The sequence below is a fragment of the Falco punctatus genome, assembly GCF_963210335.1.
Source record: "Falco punctatus genome assembly, chromosome: 3".
Lineage (NCBI taxonomy): Eukaryota > Metazoa > Chordata > Aves > Falconiformes > Falconidae > Falco > Falco punctatus.
Window position 1 is genome coordinate 66,169,795 of NC_137582.1, and position 27,910 is coordinate 66,197,704.

Genomic DNA, 27,910 nt, shown 5'->3' on the forward strand with positions numbered 1-27,910 from the left:
CTTCTAAACCTATCTTCACCATTTGTTGGTGTTTCTTTCTTTAAAAAATAAAAATTACATTGGTGCTGTCATTTGAAAAAGCAGAAATTGATTTCATTTTTGTACTGAAAAAGCTTTTGGGCAACTGCCCAATTACTACTGATTATGAGCTAGGCTTTTTCTCTTTAATAGTTTTCACAAGCAAAAATATTCTGTGCTTGAAGAGTTTGACAGATGTCAGTGGAACATTAGATGTAATTTGTATCACTATATCCTTTGAAAGTTAAGAAGCCTGGAGGTTTTGGATTAAAATTACAGTGAAACATTGAGGCTTTGAGATGAAGCATCAGTGATCATAGCTGCTGTTATTACTAACAATACAAATGGCTACATGAGCTTTAAAACAAGTTCTCGTTTTCACAGTTTTGTGAGTTTGAAGCTCCAGGATCATGGAAAAATAATTCTATATAGTTGGAGTTATTCTGAAAGAATAGTATATTTCTCTGTTAGAATGTCAGAGATTGCTATTTGAAAATATATGACCCTGTCTTTTCTACTTTCTGTTTGTGATTTTTTTAATATTATTTTATTTTTTAATATACTGAAACAGCCTTAGTTACTTCCCTGTAAATTTTATGGTTCATTGGAGGTCAGATACATGTTCTCACTTCCACATGTGGCACAATATTTTGAGAGTGAAAAGACAGGCACTGCATGAAGCTAAATATGTTTCTCTGGATTCTTACATTCTCCCTTTTTGATCATAATATTTGAAACACTATCCACTTTCAGGGCAAAGTTCAGTGTGAGTCATGCTTGTAAGTGTTATATTCTAAGATTAATATTTACAATGCATATTCTTTTGTTCTAGGCAGATAGTTCCCTTTTCATTAATAGTGACTTTTAATTCCTGATTTTTCATGTTTGTTTATAAATATCCATCTTTATTCTGACTTTAACATTTAAAAATTAGAAATATTTGGATTTTTGCTCTTTTTTCTTGTATCTGGTTGCATTTCTGATGGTCTTTGTTTTTCTGTGCATTTTTTCTGTGGTTATCTGTCTGAACTATATTGTTACCATTTTCTGGCACACATTGGTAATATGTATAGCTAGCAAATGGAAGAAATACAGAAAATATTACCCCATCTTCAGGACATAGATATTGATGGAACAGGTACTACAATATTACTTTCTGTCCTTTTCATCCACTTTTAGATTATTATTTGAGTGCAAACCTAATTCTAAAATAAATTAGTGTTTAAAAGAAAATATTTTGGGAAGAAAAATTAATATCTTCTTTTAGTAGAATTGCCAGCTGCTAGATTTGAAAACAGTAGACACACAAAATGGTCACCATCCCTTCAGCGCTTCTGCCAGGCAGGTCCCTGAGCTGAGAACACTGCTGCATTTTCAATTTGTAGGGCAAATGGGGGACAGCAAGGAAACAAGGTTAACTTCCAGCCTAGCAAGACTGTGCACAGGGGCTGTGACGAAATGAGTAGGAAAGATGTAAGTTTGCTAAATTTGGAAATTAGAAAAGGTAAATTTGTTCTGGGACTGCAGTATGAGAAACACTAAATTTAAGGCTTTGATGGTCAAAACATGTGGAGGCTGAATTTTTTTCTTTCTTTCTGTAAAGTTGCATTACACAGTTGTGTGTATTGCAGCTATGATAAGCATTCAGTTGCCCTTGCTGTTCATGTGCTGTAAACTTGTCTGGGTACCCTTTATTAATGCTTGACATAGTGGATCTAGATAAATAGAGAAGTTCTGTATTTTTCATTCTTCCTGGACAAATATTGAAGTGTAGACACTGTAGGTGCTTTCCTTATCACAGTTTTACTCAAAGGGACTGAAATTTATATGAAATATTAACTGTTCCTATAGGAAAAAGAAATCAAACAAGATAGCTGAGATAACAGTGAAGCATCCATTTTAAAGTGTGTGTAGGACTCCACGAGAGTAAAAGAGTAGAAAAATATGTTCTTGCCTGCAGAAGCTGAGCAACTTCAGAAGACAAACAGAAGAGAGCAAAGAAATTTCTGCTTCCTCTGGTAGATGGTTCAAGGTCAGCTGAATATTGATTTTAGAGAGACTAGGAGAAATACATGAATCTCAAAACCTCTGCCCTAGCACTTCATCATACAGTTACTTTACTCAGTAAGCACAGAATAGAGGTAGGTTAGGGATAGTAAAGTCTAGGCTGTCAGGCATACGGAGGTATGGAATTGTTTGTTGGACTTGAATAGAAAGTTTTCTAATCGCTCACTTGGTTTGGTTTTGGGGATTTTTTTGTAAGCTGTTAGGCATCTGATGAACCTCACAGTATCTGCAGTCTCTATGTTTTATACCAGAACAAAGTGTGTATGAGTGTGATGGCACAAGCCCATAAAAATGCAGTCTAACAACATGGTCTAACACTTGGATAAAAGAAAGAAAAATAAATGTTTTTTCTTAGCCTCTTGCTGTTTACCTTAAAGTGGTATCTGAAATTACCAATACACTGTGCATCTTTATATAAGATTTCTATATGAGATTTCTTCCTGATGTCATTTTGAGCTTCTTAGTGGGTTTGATAAATGTACTATGCTGGAAATAACTGCTAGTCCTATGAAACAAATATATGAAGATACTGTTTTATCCTTAGCATAATTAATGATATATATTAATTTCAGTTACAGTTTTTTGTAAACCCAAGAGAAGTGGATTCAATTTATTTCCTAGGCATATACTCTCTACCACCTAGGACTACAAAATGTAATAGTGTATGTACATTTGTATGGTTTCAAATTTACTACTTCTTCTGTTCTAAAGATTGCAATTTAAAAATAGATTTAAAAAATGTTCTTGTAAGAAGGAGATTCAAAGCTGTTTTCCTTGGAAATTCAGGGAGAACTCCAGAGCCTGATTATTGTAGTGTAGCTATTCTTCCCCAGGCTTTTAGGCTTCTGACCCCCATCACTGAGATACACCTACCTTGATGCTGAACTTGTGGATTCTTCAGCAGCTTGCCAGGCAGACAGGCAGATATATGGGTAGATTCCTGACAGTGCATCTGGGTCTTGTCTTGATGAATCTGCATTTAGTTAGAAAAGTCCCAACCAGGCCTAAGAATAACACATTTCAGAGCAAATCATCACTGATTTGAGACCTGTGCTTCAGAACTGTGCAGGAATGTTAGCACCATGTTAAGGTGTGTCATTTGCAAAGGCCTATATTTTTCATTGCCTTATGGAGAGTCTAAGAAAGATGTTTTTTGTTTTTTTTTTTTTTTATGTCTTCATGGCTGGATACAACCAGTCTTGGCTGCAAGCCAGCACTAGGCTGTAAATAGTGCAGCCTATGTTAGGAAAGCATCATATCTCTGCAGATTTCCCTTGGTTTTCATCTGGTTTGCAGTAGAGTCAAATTAGAAACATAATCACCTGTTTTTGCGAGTAAATATGACGCTAGACCTCTGAGGAGTCAGCACACGTTCAATAACAATACTCAGACTGTACTATTAAGTAAAAGAAACCTGCGCTACCTCTATTCCCAACATTCATATCTAGGACACAGAGAATGTAGTTATTTTGTAGTGGGTTGACCTTGGCTGGCTGCCAGGTGCCCACCAAGCTGCTCTCTCACTCCCCCCTCCTCAGCAGGACAGAGGGAGAAATATGATGAAAAGCCCATGGGTCAAGATAAGGACAGGGCAATTGCTCATAAATTACTGAAACAGGCAAAACAGATTTGACATGGGATAACTAGTAAGAAGGTAGGAGAGTGAGAAATAAAAACAAAACTGAATTCACCTTCCTCCTGCTTTCTTCCCAGGCCCAGCTTCACTCCCAGCTCTTCTCCCAAGCAGCAGAGGGGGATAGGGAATGAGGGTTACAGTCAGTTCATAACACTTCCTCCTCATGCTCTTCCCCTGCTCCAGCATGGGGTCCCTCCTGCTGTACACGGTCCTTCGTGAACTTCTCCAGTGTGGATCCTTTCCACAGGCTGCAGTTCTTCATGAACTGCCCCAGCGTGGGTCCCTTCCATGGAGTGCTGTCCTTCAGGAATGGACTGCTCCGGCGTGGTTCCCCTGTGGGGTCACAGGCCCTGCCAGCAAACCTGCTTCTGCAGAGGCTCCTCTCCACAGCTGCAGTTCCTGCCAGGAGCCAGCTCCAACATGGGCTCTCCACAGGCTGCAGCTCACCTGAGGGCATGTCCACCTGTAGTGGAATGGGGTCCTGCGTGCTCTGCAGGGTGGATATCTGCTCCACCATGGTCCTCCATGGGCTGCTGAGGCAGGGGGACAGATAGCCTGTGCCACCATGGTCTTCTCTAAGTGCTGCAGAGGGGTCTACTCTGGTGCCTGGAGCACCTCCTCCCCCTCCTCCTTTCACCATGTCTGCAGGGCTGTTTCTCATTTTTACTCACTCCTCCCTATCACATGCTGCTGTCAGCATTTTTACTGTATCTTAAATGTGTTTTTGTAGAGTCACTACCAACATTGCTGATGGCCTCAGCCTTGGCCAGCAACAGGTCTGTCTTGGAGCCGGCTGGCACTGGCTCTGTCAGACTTGGGGGAAGCTTCTAGCAGCTTCTCACAGAAGATGCTCCCTTAGACCCTCTACTACTATAACCTTGCCATGCAATATGCTATGCCAATACATATATGAAGCAATATTTTGTGAAGGAACTGTTAGCAAATAAGCAAGTTTAAGATAATCCTATGTAATTGTTTATCATTTATTTTGTGTCTCTTCTTTCATTATTTTTTTATTACTGGGTCTAGTAGTATTAAGGCTCGTGGGTTTTAAGCACATCTATTTACTTTGCTTATCACTCACTCAAACTCCTAATGCTTTCAGTCTGTTCTTCTGGAAGGTATTGGGATGTTACAGACTCAGTAGTAATATGTCAGTAAAGAAGTACATAGCTGGTGGACTTCTAGATTGTTTCCTATTTTTCATTATTTTTCCCATTTAAAATTTTTCTGTAAAAAAACCCAGAAAATACAATAACTTAACTCATACATATTATGTTTGGGCACATTTCTACTTCTTTCCCTCTGGGATTGTGTAATATTCCATCTGTTTTCCACAACTTCGCTAACACTGGAGTAGAATCCAACTATCAACTGAGATAGAGAGTTCTCATCTACATGGAATGTAGGTCAAATCTTCTGGGATTTAAGAATATGTATCACCCTGTAAAATTACATGACGTCTGTGGTTCCTGACCTCTCCTGAGAATAACGTACATTTAGTGACAGCACAAAAATCCTGACAGTAATTTATAGATTGAATTTGGAGTATTGACAGATGATGTATGGCTAGTTGATCCTAAGGAGAGTTCAGTGAATAACATGACAATTTACTGCTCCAAACCCAAAACACCCGATCTATTTTTCATTCTTTGTCACTATTCAGCTTGCATTGCATTACATGTAGCTACCTACAGTGTTAAAAGTTATATGGGACTGTTAGTAGGTTAACTGTTTCAAGCCTTTTGAAACACTTTTGTCACTGAATGAAGGCAAGCTGAGAAGAACAGCATGTGTAAATGAGCACAGAAAGTTTTGTGTGCTGCTAAGGTATGCTTAACCACATATTCAGCATGGGATATTCTACTTCTTGTAGTCTAGTCATGAAAATTTTGGACAAATCTCTGCACGTTTAAAAAAAAACAAAAAACAAAAACCACCAAACAAAACAACCACAAACTACAAAAAAAACCACCCAAAGATCAATATTTGGTGTCCACTGTACATCTATCTTCGTAACATTTGGAGAGGTTTCTAGAAGTTCACTGCCAATGTGAATGTTGCTATCAGCTGAACAATCCGAATGGAACTGCAGTCAGGGGGATTGGTAAAGCTTATATATTTGCATTTCACAGCTGGCTAGCAGTGAGAACTAAAGCAATTCCTAAGACTGAACCATGTTTGGGACTACTACAGTTATATAGTGATAGGCAAAGGCAAAGATTTATGTGACCTCTGACCTGATGCTCTTGTGAGATTTCTAGTTGTCCCAGCTTCCATACCTGCAAAGCAAAGTTGCTTAATGCACTGTCACAGCCCATTCAGGTTTTTTTTAATCCCTTTGGCAATATTTAATGGGAAAACGTATTGAACTGTGCCCTACCTTTAAGAACATAAATAAATTTTAGGTAGAAATAACTACATTTCAATAATTCATATTGTTGATTTTTCCTGTGTTTTTGAAAAGAGTACAACATCTATTATTTGTTATGTCCTCCAAATAAAAATAGAAAATGTACTCCCTTCAGGAAAGTACAAAAAGCTTTCCAGTAAGTAATTACAGCCTCTTAACCTCTGAGAACTAGCACAAAAACAATCTCTTTACCTGGAGAAGCATCCAGTCCTTTTGTGAATTGTATAGATTATGACATTTGTGTTTTAAATTATCAACTCCTTCCCAGTAGTTATGCATTGGTTTTAACAGGAGTCTTATCAAGACTGTATTTTCTGAGAGTAGTCTAGCATTATTGAGACCAGCTTCAATTATTTGAGATTTAACTAGAGTAGTTCATTGATCTCCAAAAATAGGGTTCCAGTTACAAACATGCACTTGCATAAAATGGTCAAGATTCCCAGATTTCAGGTAGATATGAAAATGAATCACAAATATGCCAGTGACCAGACATTTCAGTTTCTAAATAGTGTATTCCCAGACAACTGAGATTCCCGTTTACAGTGATTGTTAACCCTGCGATTAAGTTTCAAGCAAGTCAGCATTAGATCTCAAAGAGAGATCTCGTCCTTTTCCTTGGTAAATAAATAAGAATGTTTTCTTGAATGGATTTTACTCTGTGAATAGTTTCTCTGTCAGTTTGGGACATTCAGCCTTAAATTCTCTGGAGATCTTACACTAAATCTTTTCTTTTTTTATTTCAAATAAGGAAGTTCAGTCTAAGGCCAAGAAGCAAATTGTGCTTCATACACCCAAAGAAGCTTAATTTAAAAGAAAAGCTTTATCAGTCAAAACTGATGCTCCTCTTAATGTAGTTTTAAAGGAGAATGGTTTTTAAAAGTGGCCCAAAGTGCACTGCTTTTCGTCACATCAATATGGTATCAATTGCAATTCAGTCTTTTCTATATGAAGATTGCACTGAAACAGGAAAATGTGAACATATTTTCTGAAACTGCAGTTCAGGTACATTCATACAATGTTTCTGTAACTTGTACAGAAAAATGAACCTTTGAGCTCTAAAAAAGCTTTTTTTTTTTTTTTTCAGTTTCTCTCCTAAAACATGGCTACTTTTAAAGTTTTGTTTTAAGCAATTCCAGCTGCTTCCAACTGCTACTAAACCTGTTTTGCAAGTTAATCTGAGGGTAAAACTGAATTTAATCTATAGAAAAAACATGAGGGAATCTCTTGAATGCAGATGCATTTAAGTTTTTAATATTTATATGGTTAAATCTGGTTTTCAATTTTAATTGGCTTTGAAATCTATAGAATATTATAGATTTATGCAAATAAGGAAAGTAAGGTATTAATGATGGCAAATATATTACTTTTCTCCCTCCTGCTGAAAAAGTTAGCATTGGTATGAATATTTTATATAAAAATATGTAAAAAAATTGTGCTCTTACTTGGGAAAAAATTTGCATTTTTGCTTTAGATTCAGTTCTTACTAATATTTAATTATTCCAGAAGGCAGAATAAACATTATATTAGGTTTAAGCTTTGCAGGTGTTTGGAGGATCAGACTTGGAATACTGTTTGATAGGTTTTGGTGACCACCTGATGTGACAGTTCAGTGCATCCTTTCAAGCAAGTTTTGGATTGCATCATATTTGATGGATTTATTTTTTTTCTTAATTCAAATTGAGTGAACACTCATATCAATTCTTCATGCCAAAGTGAAGACAAAATTAACACTTCTGTCCACAAAAGTAATGTAAATATTTCCAAGCTGTATTAATGCTTTGCTTCTAACAATGCACTCATACAGTGTTCTGGCAGGTGTTAGGGGTTTAAGCTTTACATTTAGCAAAATCTTTATAACATGTGCTAGTCTTTTGATGTCTTATGAAGATTTGAGCCTTACTTTGAAGTGAAAGCTGTATATTAATCAGAATTACGAGCACTCTTGGCCTGCTTCTAAATGATAGAAAACTAGATCTATTTTCTTCCTGGAAAGCTGTACATTTTGAAAATATGGGACATATCTTAGTTTTTCCATGTTTCTGTCTGTATCTGGACTTAATGTTGCAATGAATTTTTTTGAAAACTGCAGCAGCATAGAGTTGTCAGCAACTCTTATGAGACTATTGGGTAGCATTAAGGAGTGATTAGCTTGCATGTTTATAGTCATGTAAGGTAAATTTGAAAAACTAATCTCAACTTCCTCGTTTGTTTTTAAAACCAAGCCTTTCCTTAAAAAGTGTGTGTAATTCTAAAGTTATTATACTATATGTATTATATAATACTATATTAAATATAGTATAATATATAATAATATATATTATATAAAGTATAATACTGTTATTTTTCTATTAATGAAATCATATAAACTGGTCTATTATGAAACACCATTTATTTCTAAACTGGACATAGTCAAAAATACTCCTGAGTTTAGGAGAAAAAAGTAGGTCTATTGGCTAACTGAAAAATTTAGCAAACTTAGAATTAATGAAGTGGAAAAGGGAACCAAGTCTGTCAGCAAGGAGATCATTTAATCATCTTCCAGATAAGAACAATGGCTCACTGATACATATTATCTCAGTTTCAACAAATGGGAAGTACTTTGTAAAGTGTCCCCCAAAGATAGCTCCTTGGACTGCTGTTGGAAAATAGTCAACTCCATTTCAAAATGGTACTTGCTCAGTAACAGAACAAATTTAACTGTTTCTTTAGAAATGTCTTCACTGGCCAAACTTCTCAGTAGCTTAGCATTTTGTTTCAATTTCAGGGGGAATCAGTCCTGTAACTGAAGTTTAAACTGAAGTTTTTATTCCATAAATAAATAATGAAGTCAATATTACAGCTGTTTTTTCTGCCTAGATTTTGTTATTTTGACTGGACCTAGAAATTGAAATAATGAGATTAGAGAATGTGCTGTGGCCATATAAAATAAATATGGGTAATAAATATAAAATGAATGAAAATTTGAATGTGCTAATGGACAGGCCTCTAGATAATTAGGCTAACCTATTTAGAGAAGACAGGACTGTGTAAGGTATGTACCTGTAAACATTAGTCCAGTAAGAATGATAAATGTCTTACTGTGTAGCTTCTGCTTTATATTCTAAATATCAATGATCTTACCAAGATAAATTTGCTTGAATGTGCAAGGAAGTGAGCCTAAACTTTGCTATAGCTTACAGTCACCTCACTGAAAATATGAGAAGTGAATTAAACAGGTGTCTGACATTTATCTCCTCAACTCTGTCTAGTGATGGGAAATGAATTAATGCAGGGAACTCAAAAAGCCAATGTTATTTCAAAATGTTTTTTCTCACTGACAGTGTGAATCTTTTTCAAGTGTAGTACAATGTCCATGATAACTATATGGTTGAGGAAGCAATGCTCCCAGCATATGTCACCAGATACAGTGGCACTGCCCTGTAATTTCTGTCCTTGCTGCTGTTAACTCATCATCAATAGAGTACAAATCAGCATTATTCAGATATGTAACTTCTCTGTATTACATTTGTCTAATGAATTCCAATGTGTTCTGAGTATAACTAGTTTTGATTCCACATGGTATTTCATATTGACAGTTACGCTTTTTGCTGAGAAGTGTCTATTATTTATCTATAGAAGTGTAACTTAGATGAAAATGTAGTTTACTGCGGGTAAGGACCAACTGAAAAGAAATTCTAAAAATCATATGCATCATTAATTAGTTCTTTCAGATGCAATGCCCTCTATCCATTTCTTGATATCTGGACATTTCCTTGGATTCATAGCCTATAAAAAAACTGCCATTTTAGTAAAATGTAGACAGAAGTATATTAAAAAATAATAGTGTAAGTCAACGATCTAAGTGAAAAGGCCTAATATCTTGATTTTTAAGGCTTTATTTTTAAGATCTATGATCATTCTATGAGAAAATGTGAGTAGGAAGAAGTTGGAGAAAGAGTTGTATGTTTCTGCATGTGATTATGTCAAACTACTTTACAGGCAGTTTGTATCTGCATGCACGCTAAATTAAGAAAATTGTGGTAGCCCGTTAATTATGAGGTTTTAAATAATTCTAATTTGGTACGGTCATCACATTTATAATTTTATTCTCCTTTGTGAATCAAATAGATGACATGTAAAAAACGTTTATGTAAGCTGATGAAGATTATTATGAATTCTGAAAAGTATTGTCTTTAATGGAATCTTGAAGAAAACCTACAAATTTATAACTCTGAGTATATGTAAAAACTTTCATTCAAATTTGATCTTTATACTTATAGGCATTATACATATATTTGTCAGTGTAGACCTTGGACTTCATAAAGGATCAAATCAAGGGAGTAAAAGAAGATGCCAATTTTTCTGATATAAACAGAAAGGGTTTCTCTCTTTCTAGCTCAGTAAAGCATTACTCCTCCAAAATGTCACTATCATTTATATAATAAGTTTCTTTCATTCATGCTTCAAACTACTATATTACACTATTAGTTTTGGGCATGGAAACTGATCCATTACTTTTGAAAGTTATAAAGATTCTATGCAAAGATATACGTTAGGTTTTATTGTGAAAATGTGAAGAATACTAAGTGTCTGCCTGCCCTTATCTGACTCAAAAGACAGAAGAAAATTATGCATTTAGCTGCTTTTTGTGATTTGGCTGCTATCACGTTCTCGTCATAACACTGTGGTCCAGGAAAAAAGCCCTGATGTGAAATTCATATGTTTACAAGTAAGTCAGGAAACCCCTGTTTACACTCACAAATTCAAAAGGTTATTTATTTTTACATTTTTTAAGGCAGTAGAGCTTTTAGGAGTACGCCACAATTTCCAAGCAGAAAGAAGAATAACATTCAAGTCATTTTCTCATTTAAAAGCATTAATGCAGAAAATAGGGGAAAACATATGACAGCCTATATATTGTAATTTTGCCCATTTATTGAGTGTGCTGATGGTGCTGGGTAACTCCTTTTTTAATGGAAGCAATTGATTTCCTCATCCCTACTCTTAACTCATTTATGTTTATAATTTGTTCTCCTGCTTGTTCTCTCCATTAAAAGATAGCCAGGGAGTACGTGGATTTGAATTTTGTTTAGTTCATGAGACATCCCAAAAAGGACTTTTGCCTGGAGTCCAAGTAAGGAGCACAGAAGGCAACCAGTCTTTGCTAGTGTATTAATCCAACCCTTCCATAAAGGAAAGGATGTCTATCCTCTGCCCTCCAGTACTGTCTGTGTTTATAAATCAGTTCACAAGTAAGCTGTAAGTGGGCAAGTGATCACCAGTGTGCATAAATTACTGCTACATCTTCAGATACTGTTTTTCACTGCAATCAGCACCCCTGATTTACAAACCTAGGTCCTAATCTTCCTGTGCAGTTCCCACTTTATAGGATTCAAAAAATTAAATTTAAACATTCTTTATACTTTCATGATGAGTTGTTTACTCTTAAATAAGGATTTGAAGTAAAACAGTCTTTCATCAGTGACTCTCCAGTTAACGTGGCCTTAAGCCATCATTCAGCAGAGTTCTTGAAGTTCCAAATGATTGGATTTTGGTATATTCTGTAAGATTGCTTTCATCAAGACTTACTCTGATTTTCTTGGAGGAAAATTACACATAATTGAGGTTGAATTTATTTGCTGTATTCCTGGTTGAGCAAAGGATGTAGTTCTGCTGTACTGAATCTTAGAAGTGTTCCACTGAAATAAATATAAAAATATTTTAAAATCTCATTAATTAATGAAAATTGGGATTCTAAGTTTCAACTTTAAGCAGACTGCCTTTTCACAGGCAACCATACGTGCCTCTTACTTAAGATCATCTTGGTAGAGATAACAGTAGTGTATATCGGAAACCAGGAATCTAAAATGGCATCATTTCAATACAATTTTATTTTAGGAGATTAGTATTTACAGAAGGTTCGCCTGACTGGAAAAGGTCTGTTTTCATAGACATTCAAAGAATGTCTATTTTCCTAGAACATTTTCTAGTTGAAATAATATTTGCATGTATCAAATATAGGGATCCGTTTCATCCTGAGAATAAGAGATACAAGTGTAAAATGAGAATAAGAAATGTGAAAACCTCATAATAAAAATCAATCCCTTTTGGGTTTAATTCTGTAGATATGAAATTTGAGACAGGCATTTCTCATTATATTTCCCTAGATGCTAACTCTAGACTATGAACTGTTAAGATTTTTTTTTCAGTATCACCACATCAAAATCCACCAAGAGTTAAGTAGAAGAGACGCAGTCATCTCTACCTAATACTTTGTTTTTTTCTGAGAGAAAAGTTTTATGCAACTGAAAATCAAGTAGAGCACATACCACGTTATGTACTTGCAGATTATTTCAGTCAGAAGTTGTCTGTAATTGCTTTGAATGACTTTCTTTGTGCTTTATTTTGTCATAAAATACTCTTGTTAACTCTAGTAGTAGAACAAATTCACAGCATTACAAGACTAGTTTTAGGATTTGGGGAAAAATGCTGTATCTCATGGGCAATGGAAGCACAATAAGAAAAAGATTAGTCTTTGATTAGGTTTGTTATTCTGAAGTGGTATATAGCATCATGCAGGAAAGGTTTCCTAGAGTCTGCAACATCATAAGGGGGCAACACTAACACTGCCCTCCGTGCTCAGCCAAAATAGGACAATGTTTAATAAATCTAAGTATTCACAGCTGGAAGTCTTGCTTCAGTCAGACATGTTTAGCCAAAGAAAGGAAGAAAGGGAGATTGCCAGGACTTCATAGTCTGCTAGTCATTGTCTGCTTCTATTGATACAATGCAGAAGCTATTCAGATGGCTGGAGTGAGTGTCATATGGTCAAACATATAAGAGCAATGAAGCATATAGTGCCAATGCTACATATTTTTTTTCTTCTGTATATTGAAACTAGGCCTTGTCAGCTTGATTTTGTGTAGGAAAATAATGTTTTCAGTATTAATTACCTCATCTAACTCTTTTTCTGATCTTCAAGTGGCAAGATTTTAGTCAATAGGTCAAAGGTAAAACTGAATATTTAAGATACTAAAAAAAATAATGTGAAATTAACCGTAGGATTTGTACTAGTTTATTAGGTATGGATCCTCTTACTAAACCGTAACTTAAACACTTGACAATGGGAGAGGAGCATACTTCATATTTACGAGAAGGTATTAAATTTCCCACGCATTTAAGAAAAGGCCCTATAACTTTTCCAAGAAGATTAAAAGTATTGTGGGAGTAGTCTAAATCTGAAATGTTACAAAATTTTTAAGCCAGAAAAATGCTGTTGCTAACTGCCAATCATGGGGTAGCTGCATAAAATGATGTGATAGCATCCTCTGTGTGTTATGTTACTGGTGACACCCTTTTTGACCGATCCTGCTTATGTCATTCCCACTACAGGCAAGCTGCCTGATGTTATTTTACTGTCATGCCATTGTCATTTAATGTTAATAACTGTTGAAACAGGTATGGATTGACAGTCCTGGGGAACTGTCTAATTCCCATGCCAGATTCTTGTAACTGGCCTGTTAGTTTCAGAAAAGATGTAAATGTTTCTCCTACATTCAGGTAGGTTTATGTAATTATTACTTCGCACTTGAAAAAAGGTTTGAATTGAGAGTGAAAGTTTGCCAGAATATTTTTTAGTAATGATGCTCTATCAGCTCATTGTTGATCTGTTGGACATACAAATGCCTGATAAACATTTATGGTATAATGACAGTCACAAATCCCCAGCATGAAATAGAAATCATGATTTGTAAAAATACCTATACATCTACCCTCAAGGACTAATTTATCCACTAAGTAACATTTTCTTCTTGGAATGGCTTCATTAATTTCTGTAGCACTAATCACTGAGTAAAGTGATACTCACCTTTTTTAATAGCAGAAATTGCCATCAACCTAAAGGAAAAAAAAAAAAAAAGTCGTACAGTTACAGTAGCACTAGTATTGAGCAAAGGAAATTGCTTTCTTGTAGACTATTTTTCTTCATTTTCCCATACATTCTCTATTTTTTAAACAAGTTAAGTGAGTTCTGTTTCTGTATGAAAACTACATTCTCAAGCATCATTTGCGATAGGGAAACTTTTTTTCCCATTGCTTTAACTTTAGTTAGGGACTGCTAGTCAGCATTGCGGAGCATTTATTTTAGGGTTTGAGTGAAGGGTGCTCTTTCCCTGTAATGTTGCAATTGAAAGGAGGAGCAGTGTAGGCAAGAGCAGATATTATGTGCAACTAAAGTCTATTTTAGGAAAATAGTTTAATAGACAGTAACATCAATATGATATTTTTTAAAAAATACTTTTATTGCCTTTAAAAGCATTCACTTAACATTGTGTTTATATTACGAACAGGGTAGTAGATGGTTTTGTAGCTGAGTGCTCATTATTCAAGCTGACACTTTTGATCAGACTTGCAGAAACGAAGGAGTTATTGTCAGGAAAATGTCAGTTTTCATATACCTTGATAACTACAGGGATGCACAGATGACTATTTGCAAATGCAGGTACATGCACAAGTTAAAATTACCAGAACCCCCTTTGTGATGTATCTGCAGCATTTTCAAATAAGTATGGATGATTTTTGGCAGAAATTTCAGTTTTAATTTTACTATACCTAGTAAGTGTTGTTTATAATTATTGTAATTAGCTGCACTATCCTTATGCCAACACAAATTTAAAACAGCAAATGATAAGAAAATGAGTTTATTTTTGTATAATACTTTGACTATATCTTCCCGTAGTTTAAAAAGTACATTAGCACAATATACCAACAGTTAAAGAATATGTATTCGTATTCTGTAGTTATTCATTTAGCTCGATTTCTGCATTATTTAGTATTACCTTAAGAAAAAAGAAATGCTCAAATTGTACAGAGAAGGGTGGGAAAGTCATTAAACTTACGGTATATTTAAAAAAATAGCTGGAAATAGTTAAACGTTAAGGGTCTTAATGGTGTTAAAAGGAAAAAGTGGCAATGACAAATTTTTGAGGAACTTGACTCACTGACTTTTTTTTTTTGAAAGAATATTGTCAGATTTCCTTTAAAATATTTTGTCACAGCTTGAATATAGAACATTTTCAATAAGTTAATGAAATTTAATAGTATATGTTGTTTTCTTTCATGCTTTTCCTTTGTGTTTTTGGTTCAGTGATTTACACTTAGGTAATAACAGGGCCCTCCACTCCAGGTGAAAGATCCAAAAATCACAGTTAAATAAAAAAACAAAAAGAAAATTTCCTTAGAGGTAGTATTAGTTGAAACACAAGCAAGAATTCTGTGTATGAGTCCCATATCTCATAAAATATCTTGAAATATAATTGGTCAATAAAAAAATCATTTTAATAACCAAATTATTTTCAGACTTGCAGCCCACTATCCCTGTTACTATCTAATTGAAAACAAGTTTTAGTCTACTTACAAATTTTCTGTTCTTTTAAACTAAATAGAACTTACATCCCCTTCATTGCTTCCTATCTATCATTTACAAAAAATTGCCTAATTGATGCATAGTGTTAATCAGTAATACATGTTATTACCAAAATAAGCGCTATCCATATGTTCCTCTGAGCAGAGATAAGAAATAGCAACTTTGCTTTATTTATATCTGTGTTTGAGTGTCTGTGATGTGCTCTAGTAAAAGTACCCTAAGTAGTGGAGTCAGTGTTAGATAACATTTAAAACATTTATCAAATAAAATCATGTTTGAATCATCAAAGGATGATATATATCCTGATAAAGGATATAGGGGTTTAAGGTATTATTGATTTTGATAACGAATTACATTCCTGCAGGCAATAGTGTTATTTGCTAGTGAAAAAAAATGAAATTAAGTTGCTGTATATATTATATGTAGCACATCAGTCTTGTGGGAATTTTATCATATTTTTTCCTATTAACTTCTAATTAAGACTGGGTGATTTTTAGAAGAGATAAATTGTCACATGTGATTTTTCTGCACCATCATTCTTGGTAGAGAATATCAGGTCTAAGGCCTACTAATCCAAACAGGAAAGATTCTTCAGTTTCATTCAGAGTAAAAATATTCAGTTGGATTTGGATGTCATATAAAAGTCATTTAGAGGGAAGAAGAGTCAAACAATTTGTGCAGAAAATACATAAAATTATTTCAGAAATTAAGAAACTGACATTCTGGGTTTGGTTAGTTTGATATTAGGGAAAGCTCAAAGAGTGAGTTGTTTTGATTTGCACAAGGACAATGTTTGTTATCCCCTCTAATATTGCATACGCGTTATTTCCAACTTAAATCCTTTGTCACATCACTTTGTGTGGGCTGTGTGAGAAGGGGAAGAGGCAAACTTCCTCATCTTTTGTTTTAAACTTTAAGAGTTGCATAGAAATTGAGCCCTTTTTTAATGAATGTGATAACTTGCTGCTGCTAGTGATGGAAGGGATCTCCTGGCATGGAAAGCACTGCCTTGCAGAGCAGGATGTAGCATTACTCAAGGAGGCAACAGCTGGACAGATCAGGAGTGGTCACCTCTTTTGGGCTCTATCCCAGGCTAGCGGTATTCGGCTGTGATGGCAGGCTCCTGTAGGATTGTGCAATATGATCACAGGAGGTAAATGTGAAAGAATGTGAAGTTGTCAGGATCCAGAAGGTAGTTGATTTACTCCACATGTAGAATGCTTCCCAAATTAGGACTCTGAAAGTAATCCTGCCTCTAGCCTTAGAGACCTAGAGGATCACTAAGAACAGTGAAGTGAAATGTATCCGTATACCTGTATCTACGTCCCACCCCCCCCGCCCACCCCCTGTAGAACATGATGTGTAACATGAACCATTTAAAACCCTAAGTAGCAAAAGAGCTCTTTCACTATTACAAATTTGTATTTCTAACACCATTTGCCAATATTATTTCATCACCATTATTACATCAACAAACCCATTTATATTGCTGTGATATTACTTATTTGCAACGTACAACTGAAGTGGTTGGAGTAGATACAGTAACAGTTTAATCACCTTGGAACTGAAGTAGAAATTACATATGACTGCAGGCATGACCTAGAAGATCAGTTAAACTGCAGGAAAATACTGCCAATAATAAGGTAACACGTTTACAGATGAGTTCCCAGTAATATTTATTATGCAATAAACAATGCCTAATCAAGGTCTCCTATCCTTTTTGTATTTTATCTCACCTCATGACATTTGTATAGAAGTGCTTTATAATTGAATAATAGTAAAGATGAAAATGCAAGTATTTGGATTTTACTTATAGCTGTAAAAGCATGCTTTACAATTTATCATTCAGTCCAAGAATTCAGTTATCTTAAAAGGAAACTAAATTTTCCAATGACAAGTACAAGTTATGGCTAAACCCTCAGCATTTAGCACCAATAAATCTAATCTAGATGCATATAAAGAGAAGAATTTTGCTGTCAGTTTTTTATGACTTGGTTCCTCTGTAATTTTTCATCTATTTCAACATATGCATATAATCAAAATAAAGAAGTAACAATACTATCACTGTTTTATGACAGGGTAGCTGCCATTCCTGAAGATCGCTACTATGACTAATGCATTTATGTAGTATAAATTACAATAAACAAATTGTTAAAATCATAAATAATATTTAATTTGTTATCCAGAAACACAAAACATTCTATAGACCTTTTACAAAAGAATGGTGAACTGCTTTATAGATGCACATGATGAAAGGCTTTGGCTTTGAAAGGGGATTCGCCTGCTCCTGAAGATTTCACGTGTCTGTCAAGGAAAAGGTTGAAGGCAATTCCTTGCAAGTAAGCAACAGCTATTAGGATGCATTAGGTAAACCTGTCTTGCACAATATCCTCATACCCTTGACCTTTCAAACACATTTGTAGTGTTGATTGTAGCATAATGTTGATGCTTCTGACAGCAGACACAAATTTGTGGGAGGATATTTCAGTTCTGCATTGAAACTATATTTTCTGTACTATTAAGTTGATCGGTTTTTTAAGATACAAATTTTGAGTTATACAGTAATACAATGTGTGTTATAGCCTACACTTTGCAAAATATAGCCGTGACCTTATAATGCTCACAGTAAGATAAGTTTCTTCTGAGTGGCAGCTGGAGAATGGACTAATCTGGGTCTAATCATCAATGTATGGCAGTGAAGAAGCAGCAGCTTAAATTAAACTGCCAGAGTCAAACACTCTGAAAGGCAGTTTCTGGATCCAAACTTTCAAAATCTAAATGTTCCTATAATAGAGAAAGGCAAGTGGATTGAGGAAATGAAAACAAAGATGCCCACAAGAAACAGTTTCCTATAACAATGCTTATGTTTGTTTCCCCAAAAATCTATGGGAAATGTGGTGTGAGAATACATATAAATAGAACTTAGTGCTTTTAAATGAGTCCTGTTTTGAATATATATTGACATTAAACTGGATTTATGGAAATGCCAATGTGTTTTCATTTCTTCATAGTTTGTAGAATTGGAAAGGTTAGTTCAGTGTTTGTTTACCATCACCTCATTCTGCATTTCCAGAATGTACTCTTTCAGTCTGGGTGCAGGCACAATGAAAGTAAGTAATAAAATGCAGATTTTGTAAAATATGTAAAATACTATATCCTGACAACGCTCCAGGAAAAATTACAGAGTTTATACATTCTATCAGGATATATATTGTTCTGTGATACAGTTTAGGCAGAAAGAAATTGTGAGAGGGAAGGGAACGAAACATGGGAGCACTGGACTAGATTTGCACTGTCACCTTTGTGCTACCACCAGCCTTTCTGCCCAGATTCCCCTGAGTTTATCTGTAGCTGGAAGCAGATGTTGGATGACTCAGTGGAAACCCTCCCGGGGGGGGCTTGATTTACTCAAGTGCTGGTGTGCTGCCCCCTACACCCTCTCTGCGTGCTGCCAGAATATGGCAGCATGTCTTGTGGTCCATTTTCATCATCTACCTGGCATGAAGCCCTCTCCATGGGAGGGTATAATTTATAAGGCATGGCTCTGGTCCAAGCGGCTTCATGAATATCCGAAGAAATGGCAAAAGCTGAAGGAGGGGAAGGGAAAACAGGAGGGAAACTTCATGCATGAACAGAAGATAAATTTTGGAGATAGGCTTTTAAACAAATTCATCCTACTTCTTTTAAAAGCCCTGAGTGTTTATTACTGTTCAGAGATAAACCTATTCTCTCCTTGCTTCCATCAAGGAGGCTGTACCTGTAGAAGCATAAAGGAACAGTACAATGTTACCTCAATATTTATTTCTCACATATGAAGTTAAATGTCATCTGGATGTTACTGACAGAATTTCTGTCTCTTACCACCAGAAGCTGAGGATGTTATGAGAAGAAAAACTTTGGATTTCTGTCCCCTGAGACAAAGATTGCAAAAAATCAGGAATGGGAATCAAGGGGAAACCCCTTTGATAACAGCATTCTGAAGAAGCCCCCCAAACTGTTTGTGCCTCTATAACAACAGCCACATTTGGCTTTCAAAAATCCCAGAACAGGCTCGATCATTTGAGCTGCCTGCCTGAGAATTCAGTCTACTGATAGCCAGAATAACTCAGGAACAATCTGTTCCTGGATTATTCAAGACCCGGCAGAAAGGAGGGTATCCAAAGGGTTTTAGACACCTGGAATTGCATGCCTGTCTCCCTTTCTTGTCCAAAAAATTTTTTTTTGTCATGAGATCTATGCCTAACCAGATGAGAATTTGAGTACTGTACTAATTAGTCATGGAAAGACTTTTCTTGGATATAAATTTTCACTAATAACGATGAGTCATCATCACTACACACTTCAGGGCTTGCATTCAGTATTTTTCTCTCTCTCCGAATTTCAGCACTACATTTGAGAGATTGTCACATAAGTATTTTCCAGTTGTTCCTAAAAATAGGAATGAAAAAACTGTGGCAGTTTAATAGAGACATTTCTAGATGCTTGGAGTCCCCCACTCCTAAAGATGATCAGGTGTACACTGACTGTGACAGTGGACACTCAGGGTGTGCTTGGTGCCAAGCCTGCTTTCCAGAAAGTTTCCCTGAGGTGAAGCCTATCCTATAATAAAAGACAGACAGCCTAGTTGCATTATTTTTATTAGCTGTGGTTTCCCACTGTGTTGAATGCCAACTTCAGTGTTGGTGGTTTGACAAATGCCAGGAATTTTGTGATGTTAAGTTTGGGAAGTGGATAGAATGTGGCTGGGTGTGGAGAGGGGTTGCTTTGCTTGGGGAGATTTTATCTCTTGGTAGACTGGCAGATCGGGAGCGCTATGGTGTATGTCAGTGGGATGCAATGGAGGACTCAGGAAGTACTAGGAGGTTTTAAATTTTCACACGAATGTTCCAGCTAATGCCCAAATTGATCTGAGACCAAAAGAAGATGAACAAAACTGAAGAAATAAATTATTCAGGCAAATTTGACAGGCATAGCTATTCCGTACAGCAGAGAAGGAAGTTTTTCATTCGAAGATCTTTTTACTACATTTTTTTTCCTTTGCTCCTAAAATATACTCTAGAACCTTTAGAAACAGAAAGTACTTTAATAGTTCAGATTCACCTAAAGAGTAGTAAAGTATATTTCAGATATTATCTGTACTTTTTTTTAAATTGCATTTTCTCTTTCAAGAAGGCCTACTAGATATACTGTATATTTATAGATAGATAGATATACTACCTTGAAAACTCATTACTTATTCCTCTTTTTTGTTAACTCCACCTCCTGTCCCTGAATTTGAAAATGTAACATGCAGTCCTAATACTGTAAACCCTTTTGGGAGTTCATAAATCAAGGCAAAGAAATTAATGTGGAACTTTATGATAACAACTCATGTTTCAACAGAATTATGTTGTCATAAAGCTGGTCAGTAAGAATGTGTTGATTTAGCTTCATACTTTTTTGAGTAAAATGTTAAAACAAACATTTTTTTTTTCTGTTTTTCCAGAACTAGAGGCAGAGGAATGGTGCAAACATCTTTGCATGGAGTGTCTGGGAACCAGGCTCAATGACATAAGTCTTGGGGAACCAGATTTGTTGGCTGCTGGAGTCCAGAGAGAACAAAATGGTAAGTAACTTTGTAATTACTCTGAGATCAGTTCTTAGGTCATGTCCCATACTATCTTTCCTTGAATTTCTTGTTTGGAGAATTTTTACTATTAGCTAGAAGCACGTCATTAATAACTAAACATTTGGATGTGTTTTTGAGGCTTAGTTCCATTTTTCCTACAAATAAAGACGATTAAATTCTATGCCAAATAGCATACCTTGAGTGACTCCATGTCTTCATTGCGTTCACATTTTGCTGTCATGAGAGATGATACTATGACCCTCCTGGTTCTGGAAACAGTGGCCTCTATGCAAAGGAATAAAACAGTGGCTGTTGTTCCACAGCCTTTAAAAGACAGTAATGAACATACAGACACTGCTTTGAACTGCAAGACACATATTTGCTTTAAACTCATACCTGTCTAGAAAAATGAAGTCAAGGTCATCTAAATGTTGTCAAATATGGGTGAAAAGGGCAATGACAGATGCTAGTCAGCACTAAGCATGAGCTTGTAAGTCTGATCTAAAGGCTCTTTGGAAAAAAATTTAGATTACATACACACAGAGGAAGGATGCTGGTGGATGGAATGTGCAATAAGGAAAGAAAATCTGTGATTAAACTGTCATTTAATTCCAATTAGTGAACATGAGAGCAACACAAAATGTTCTTACTTAGTCTTCTCTAAATTAGAGCTCTTGATTATTACTGTCTTGATGTTTATAAGAACCAATAGGTTTTAACAAAGTAATAAACCAAACTGCCTCAATGGTCATAAAATATCAAACCAACTATCATGAACAAAACTACATAATTAAATTATAGAATGAATAGCACTATATTGATTCTATTGTATTAATCTTGTAGAAGAGTCCAGACCTCTCTAATAACATAAAATATACTGAAATCTTTAAAAAATTTTGTTCAAATGTTAGACAAATTCAAGCGTGATTTAAAAGAAGTTCAGATTTTTGCGAAGTTGTTTTTTCTGCCATGAGACACAAAATTTAATATGTAATCTCAAACTATTTAACAAAAGGAGAACTACTAATGTAGGAAACTGATAATGATCAGACACCACTCAAAGCATCCTATCCGCTGCATTATGTTCATAGGCTATAGGTATAAAATTCATATTCATGCTATTGAAGAGAGAACTACGTGAGCAGGTGGAGCTCCTTCACAACACAAAAGGGAATAGAACTTGTCAAGAGATTGTGATATGAGCAGAAAACCAGCCTGAAGTTCCTCAAGCTCTTTCTGCAGTGAATTCATGTGCTGTCCAGCACCTTTTGAACAAAGATGGTGAATACTACATTTCACCTGGTTCTTGAAAGACATCCAGTTACCCACATGTGACCTTCAGAAGACATAGATCAGTTCTGTTGTATGAGTTGGTCTTGATTCGGTTGCCTTAGTCTTGAAATTAATTGCAGTGCTACCAACCAGCATATATGAACATAATTAACATCTTTATTGTTCTAAGTCAATACATGAAAGGAAACAAAGAGGCAAAGCATGCATTTGTTGTACAAGTCACATGAATAAGAATGCATGGAGAGTATCATCAGCCATATTCTTTTAAACCAAGTGACTGAATATGTATAATCCAATATGTGACAAGCATGCTCTGAAAAATCTTTAGTTACGGTATCTTAGACAAGTAATTCTGATACCTATCCACTTCCTTCTCTCATCCCTTTGATGCACAATTCTGCATTTTAATAAGCGTGTTTGGAAATCAAAGTTGACATATTCAGAAGCAAGCAAATTTTGGGTGGTCTTTTAATCAGCTGGGAAGGAGGGAAGAACACAGAGATTCTTACTGTTGGTATGAAATCTAGCATTTTGTTCATTTAGCTTTTCTGTAAGAACCTACAGTTGGACTAATTTCTTTAGCAGATTCCTTCAGTAAAATTAGTTGAGTGGAACTGTTACCTCAGTCTATACTAGTTATCTTATTCTGCAAACTTGGCGGTATCATTCCCACATGATGGTTTTGTGGAAAAGGTAACTAATTTGAGGGTGGAATCATTTGGTGAGCTCTGATGAACATTCACATTTTGAATTTATTTTCTTGCACATTTTCCCCATATTTTAGTTTTTAAAGACATACTGTCAAAATCGTACTTCAGAAGATACCTGAAAACCTTTCAAAAGTACTGAGCTTTTGTTGACCTGAAATTGAAAGGTCAAAGTTAGTTTTCCAATTTGAATTTCATGAAAAGTGACTATATATATGAAATGTCTAAAATCTTGCTCACTGTGAAAATGGCAGTTGTGTCACTCTCAGGGTCGTTTGTGTGTGTGTGTGTGTTAAATAAAAATTACACTGGTATAGTACCTTAGAATGTCTTTACTTCAAAACATATTGCAAGTATGACAGCTTCATAGAATTCATCTTGAGTTAGTTGATGTATTACTTTTTTATTTACTTGAATATTTACTTGAAACAAACGTGAGAATACATATTTGTGTACATTTGTAAAGCCTGTAATAGAATTATGATGATGATGATGATGATGATGATGATGATGATGACGACATTTTAAGGGCTAAACGGGATTGAATAATAGTGTTATACTGTGGATATCTCTATGATAGGACAGTGTGCCAATACCATTAATCCCAAAGGAACAGGTGTATTAACCATTAGTCTTATCTCATTCCACTGTATTTTTTCAATTTTTTTTTCCAAATACTTTGCCCTAAATATTTTCTGAAATGTTTAAAATTTGATAATGATATTTTCTTGATCATAATAAGGGCTTTTTTCATGAGCTACTTTACATTTTCCTAGCAATAATATTTTTAATATGCAATGTTCTTTATCTGTCCAACCAGTTGCCCATTCTTGTCCTTAAAGGACATTTGGCTGATGTATGCCATGTATTTGTAAGGGTATTCAATGAAGGGATCAGGTAAATTGGCTATCTCTTGAAAACATAGTAAGTTTTTGCAGGTTTGTGGTTTAGCCCCTGTATATGACCACCTCAGCCAGTACCTTCAGTTGCAACATTGGTAATGACTTTCTTAACTGGGACTGTACAAACTGCTACATGCTGCTTACATTTTTTTATAACCAAGGACACACATTTCAGAAAATATTTGACAAGGAAAATATGTGTGTTTTCTGTGACTTTTCTAATGTTTCTTTTTGTTATAGCTGAGCCTGTTTATCCTCCCACTCTCAGTCTTTTAGTTATTCTATGAGCTTTTAATTTCAGAAGGCAAGACACTAGATTCTCTGTGACATGAATGCAATAATATGGCTTGCAAAACTGTTTCAAAGGCTGTCAAAATTGCAGTTTGGTGTCCAAATGTCATGTCTAAAAGGCCATACAAACATAAGGCATTTCTGTCCTGTGAGGATAAAAATTTATAATAGTGCAGTGATCTGAAAGATGTGTTCTTTAAAGTGCCAGTGAGGTCTATTTTATTATAGTTGCACTGTTGCTTGACCCTCCAGCACCAAACAGTTCTGCTGTGGTGTTAGATAAAAGACTGTAACTATAGCAGTGCTTATAGCAGAGACCTCTAGCTATTGTGTCTTGTAGGAGGAACCGAGAAGATACCTAAGCAATTCTTCTGCAAAGCACATCATTAACAGAAAGCTTCTCACTGGATTTATCTGTGTTACTACTTTCAAGAAGTGTTGCTGCCAGTCTTGCTGTGTAAACTCTGCTGTGGAAAATGACCCTTAAGTGGTTTTCTTTTTACATTTAAGGCTCACAACTATGGCTGCTTAATTTGCAGTGATACACAGATTCCAATAAAAATGAGATTTGAAATGAAGCTTCTGTTACTCTTCAACCATTTTTGTCGTCTCTCTCCTGCAAATTTAAGTGATTTGTGTTCCTCAACCCTGTAGCAGCAAGCCTGTTTCCGTTTATTTATTTTTTTTTCACACCAGTCTGTTACTGATTATGAATGTCCATTTAGATTATTTGATAAAGAATTAAAATACAGTATTAAATCAAAAGTAGTAAAGACTACATGATCCTAATCAGATAACAAGTTTTGTATAATGGCAATGGAGCTGTATATTCAGGTAAGACAAATAATAATACACACTTATAACTCCAGGAATGAAAATCTGGACTCAGTTGGATCTGATTACACCATTGACAAGTAGTGTTATAAGAAATATCCTGTGATACTTATTCCTTATTCATATTCCTTAGGTTTCTCAAGCTGCTACTAGGGAAAGAAATCATGAATGTAGATTCTTCATTTGGAAGAATTGGAAACTTCCTTTCCAGCTCTCAATGCATTTGGAAGCAGTTGTAATACACTCCAAAAAATAACAACAAAAACAAATCTATTTTTTTAAATATTTTTACCTGCCTGGCTGTTTTTATGGCTAGAATTTGTCCATACGCATGATTTTTTTTTTTCCAAAATATCCTTGTTTCCGATGTGTCACCCCATTTTCATTCTTTATAAAAGGAATTCATTAGAAAGAAGTCATCCAAATGAGCAATATACAATGACAATGTTTACTGTGTAAAAGAAGCCAGAATATTCAAGACAGTATTGGTTAAAAAAACATTACATCTAGACAGTGTTAGTAAATCCACTCTTTAAGAGCAGGTGCTTTGTTGGTGAAGACTCTATTCCTATCTATTTTGAATATTAAATAACACTAAAGTAGCCGAATACTGGTACTAAATCATATTCTATTAGCTTCACTTGTAAATCTGATGTAAACAGTGAAGAAAATAGCCAAATGTAAAAATGCAAATTTTTAAACTAAAGAAAAGACCTGATTCATCTTTTGCTGCTGTACCTCATCTATTGTTAGGTGTCATGCCTGTGATGTCAATATGATATATTTTTTAATTTTTAATTTTTTATTTTTTAATTTTTAATTTTTTCCTATGCATTTTGAAACTAGTTTTGATTTTAGTAGTCTGGAAAATTTTGAAAGATAATTATTTTATTTTACTTTTACTCCTTCCTAATATGTAAATTTCTATCTCATAAAATTACTTCCTTTGTGAAGTTTTCCTCTTTGTCATAACATCTGTTTTACTTTCCTTTTTTATTTAGAAACATTCCACAGTACAGCAGCCTTGCTTCCTGGTTTCTAATTGCAAGAAACTCATTAACTTCTGTTAGTAAAAATGTAGCTTTTCATAGTGAACAATGTCCTTGAATCCTCAGAAGAGGATTATGAGTTATTTCTTTATGCTACATATGGAGATTACAAGCTATAAGCAAAGCGTAAAGACTTTGTAACTGCATTCACAGAGCGGACTTGTTTTAGGGCATTTTTGGGGGGTTGTAGAATCTCTGTGGTTTACTACATTAAAGTATTTTGCATGGGGTTTGTTCATCTTATGTTATCCTTAATCCATTTTTATACTTTGTTTTTAAAAAAAAAACACACACACACAAAAAAATGACAAAAACATAGCCAGGTTTATTCAGAAAAGAAAGGTGTTTACAGTTTTAATAGCTCATTAATCCAGTGAGATTTCATATTCTTCTCTACCTTACTACTTATCAGAGAAAAAAATTTAATATTTTATTTTTATGGTAGCTTTTATATTTTCAGTGAGACATTAATAAACATTTCCATACCTTTTTTAACAGAAACAAAGCAGAATAATTATAAGCAAAGTGATAACATTAATTCTGGAGTCCTGCTTCCTCACTGAGTAAAGCAGAAGAGAAAATACAAAATACTATGACTTCAAGACTTAAAGCTCTCTTTTCACCTGAAAATTAGCAACAGATGGTCAGCAGCAGAAGCTTCATAGAGGGAGATTCTCACAAGTCATCTGGATTACAAGACTGCAATGTCATCTGCTCAGTTTTCCAGCTGGGATGATTTAGGCAAAGGAATCCATTGATAAAATGGCAGAACCAGGATCACTGGGCCTCACAGTCATTTTGTTTCCCTAGTACAGCTGGATTTTAGGGTGAAAGGTTGAGAGCATTTTGGAGTTGCTGCCAAGTCTCCGTCTCAGCCAGTATGCTCATTTTAACAAAGACTTACGATCCTGTGCACTGGAAAACATTATTAAAGGTCATATTCTTGCCAAAGCCCAAATGCTAAACACCTTTACATGCACAAAGTGTATGATGAAGCATTGGTCTGCTTATTCAAGGAAATGGGAAAGAGAAGTTACATTGAAAAGAGCGGAATAGTAAGTGTAGCAATATAATAGTATTTTTTTCTCATCCTGACTGTCCGACTCCCTGAACTTCACTCTCAGCAATTTTAGAAGAGGGAGGAGGGTAGTGATGCTGAATCCTGAGGAACGGCACCTCCTCAGTCTCAGCCTTGTCCTGTCCAACAGGATAACATCTACTTGATCTGGTTTCATCCATCTCCCTATTTTCTGAGTCTCTTATTAACTTCTATTTACTTAATCTTACAACCCAATGAACTGTTAGTACCTCATTGCACTCATACGTAGATGGTGTCTGACCCACAGAGAAGTTAAATGTCCTATTCGATATGATTCAAAAGATCTGGTGGCAGAATTCAGCTGGGACTCCCAAATCTAGCTTATGAATGTTTGTTCTTGACTGAGTAAGTTTAAGGACAAAACTTGCCACTAAAAATTGAATGATTGTGTTACCATTACCTAGATACCTGTTCAAATATTTTATGAAATGGAAAACTTGGACCCTGTGTTTTAATTTCTAAAATTATTTCAGAGTATCTACACCATTCCATGTCTTCAGTTTCCCACTACTCAAAAGTATTAGGCTTTGTTTCAAAAGCAAATATATCCATCCTGTCTTCTCCAGCACATACTTCTGTACATTTGCGTT

The 27,910-nt window shown here is 35.2% G+C and overlaps 1 protein-coding gene across 1 annotated transcript in view; it reads left to right on the forward strand.

The window, feature by feature from the left end:
* Positions 1-27,910, forward strand: part of DOK6 (docking protein 6) — a 270,560-nt gene that overhangs the window by 141,908 nt on the left and 100,742 nt on the right. Inside the window, exon 4 of the mRNA XM_080381166.1 lies at positions 21,023-21,142. Coding sequence (XP_080237292.1) covers positions 21,023-21,142 — 120 coding nt within the window. The remainder of the gene's footprint in view (positions 1-21,022; positions 21,143-27,910) is intronic.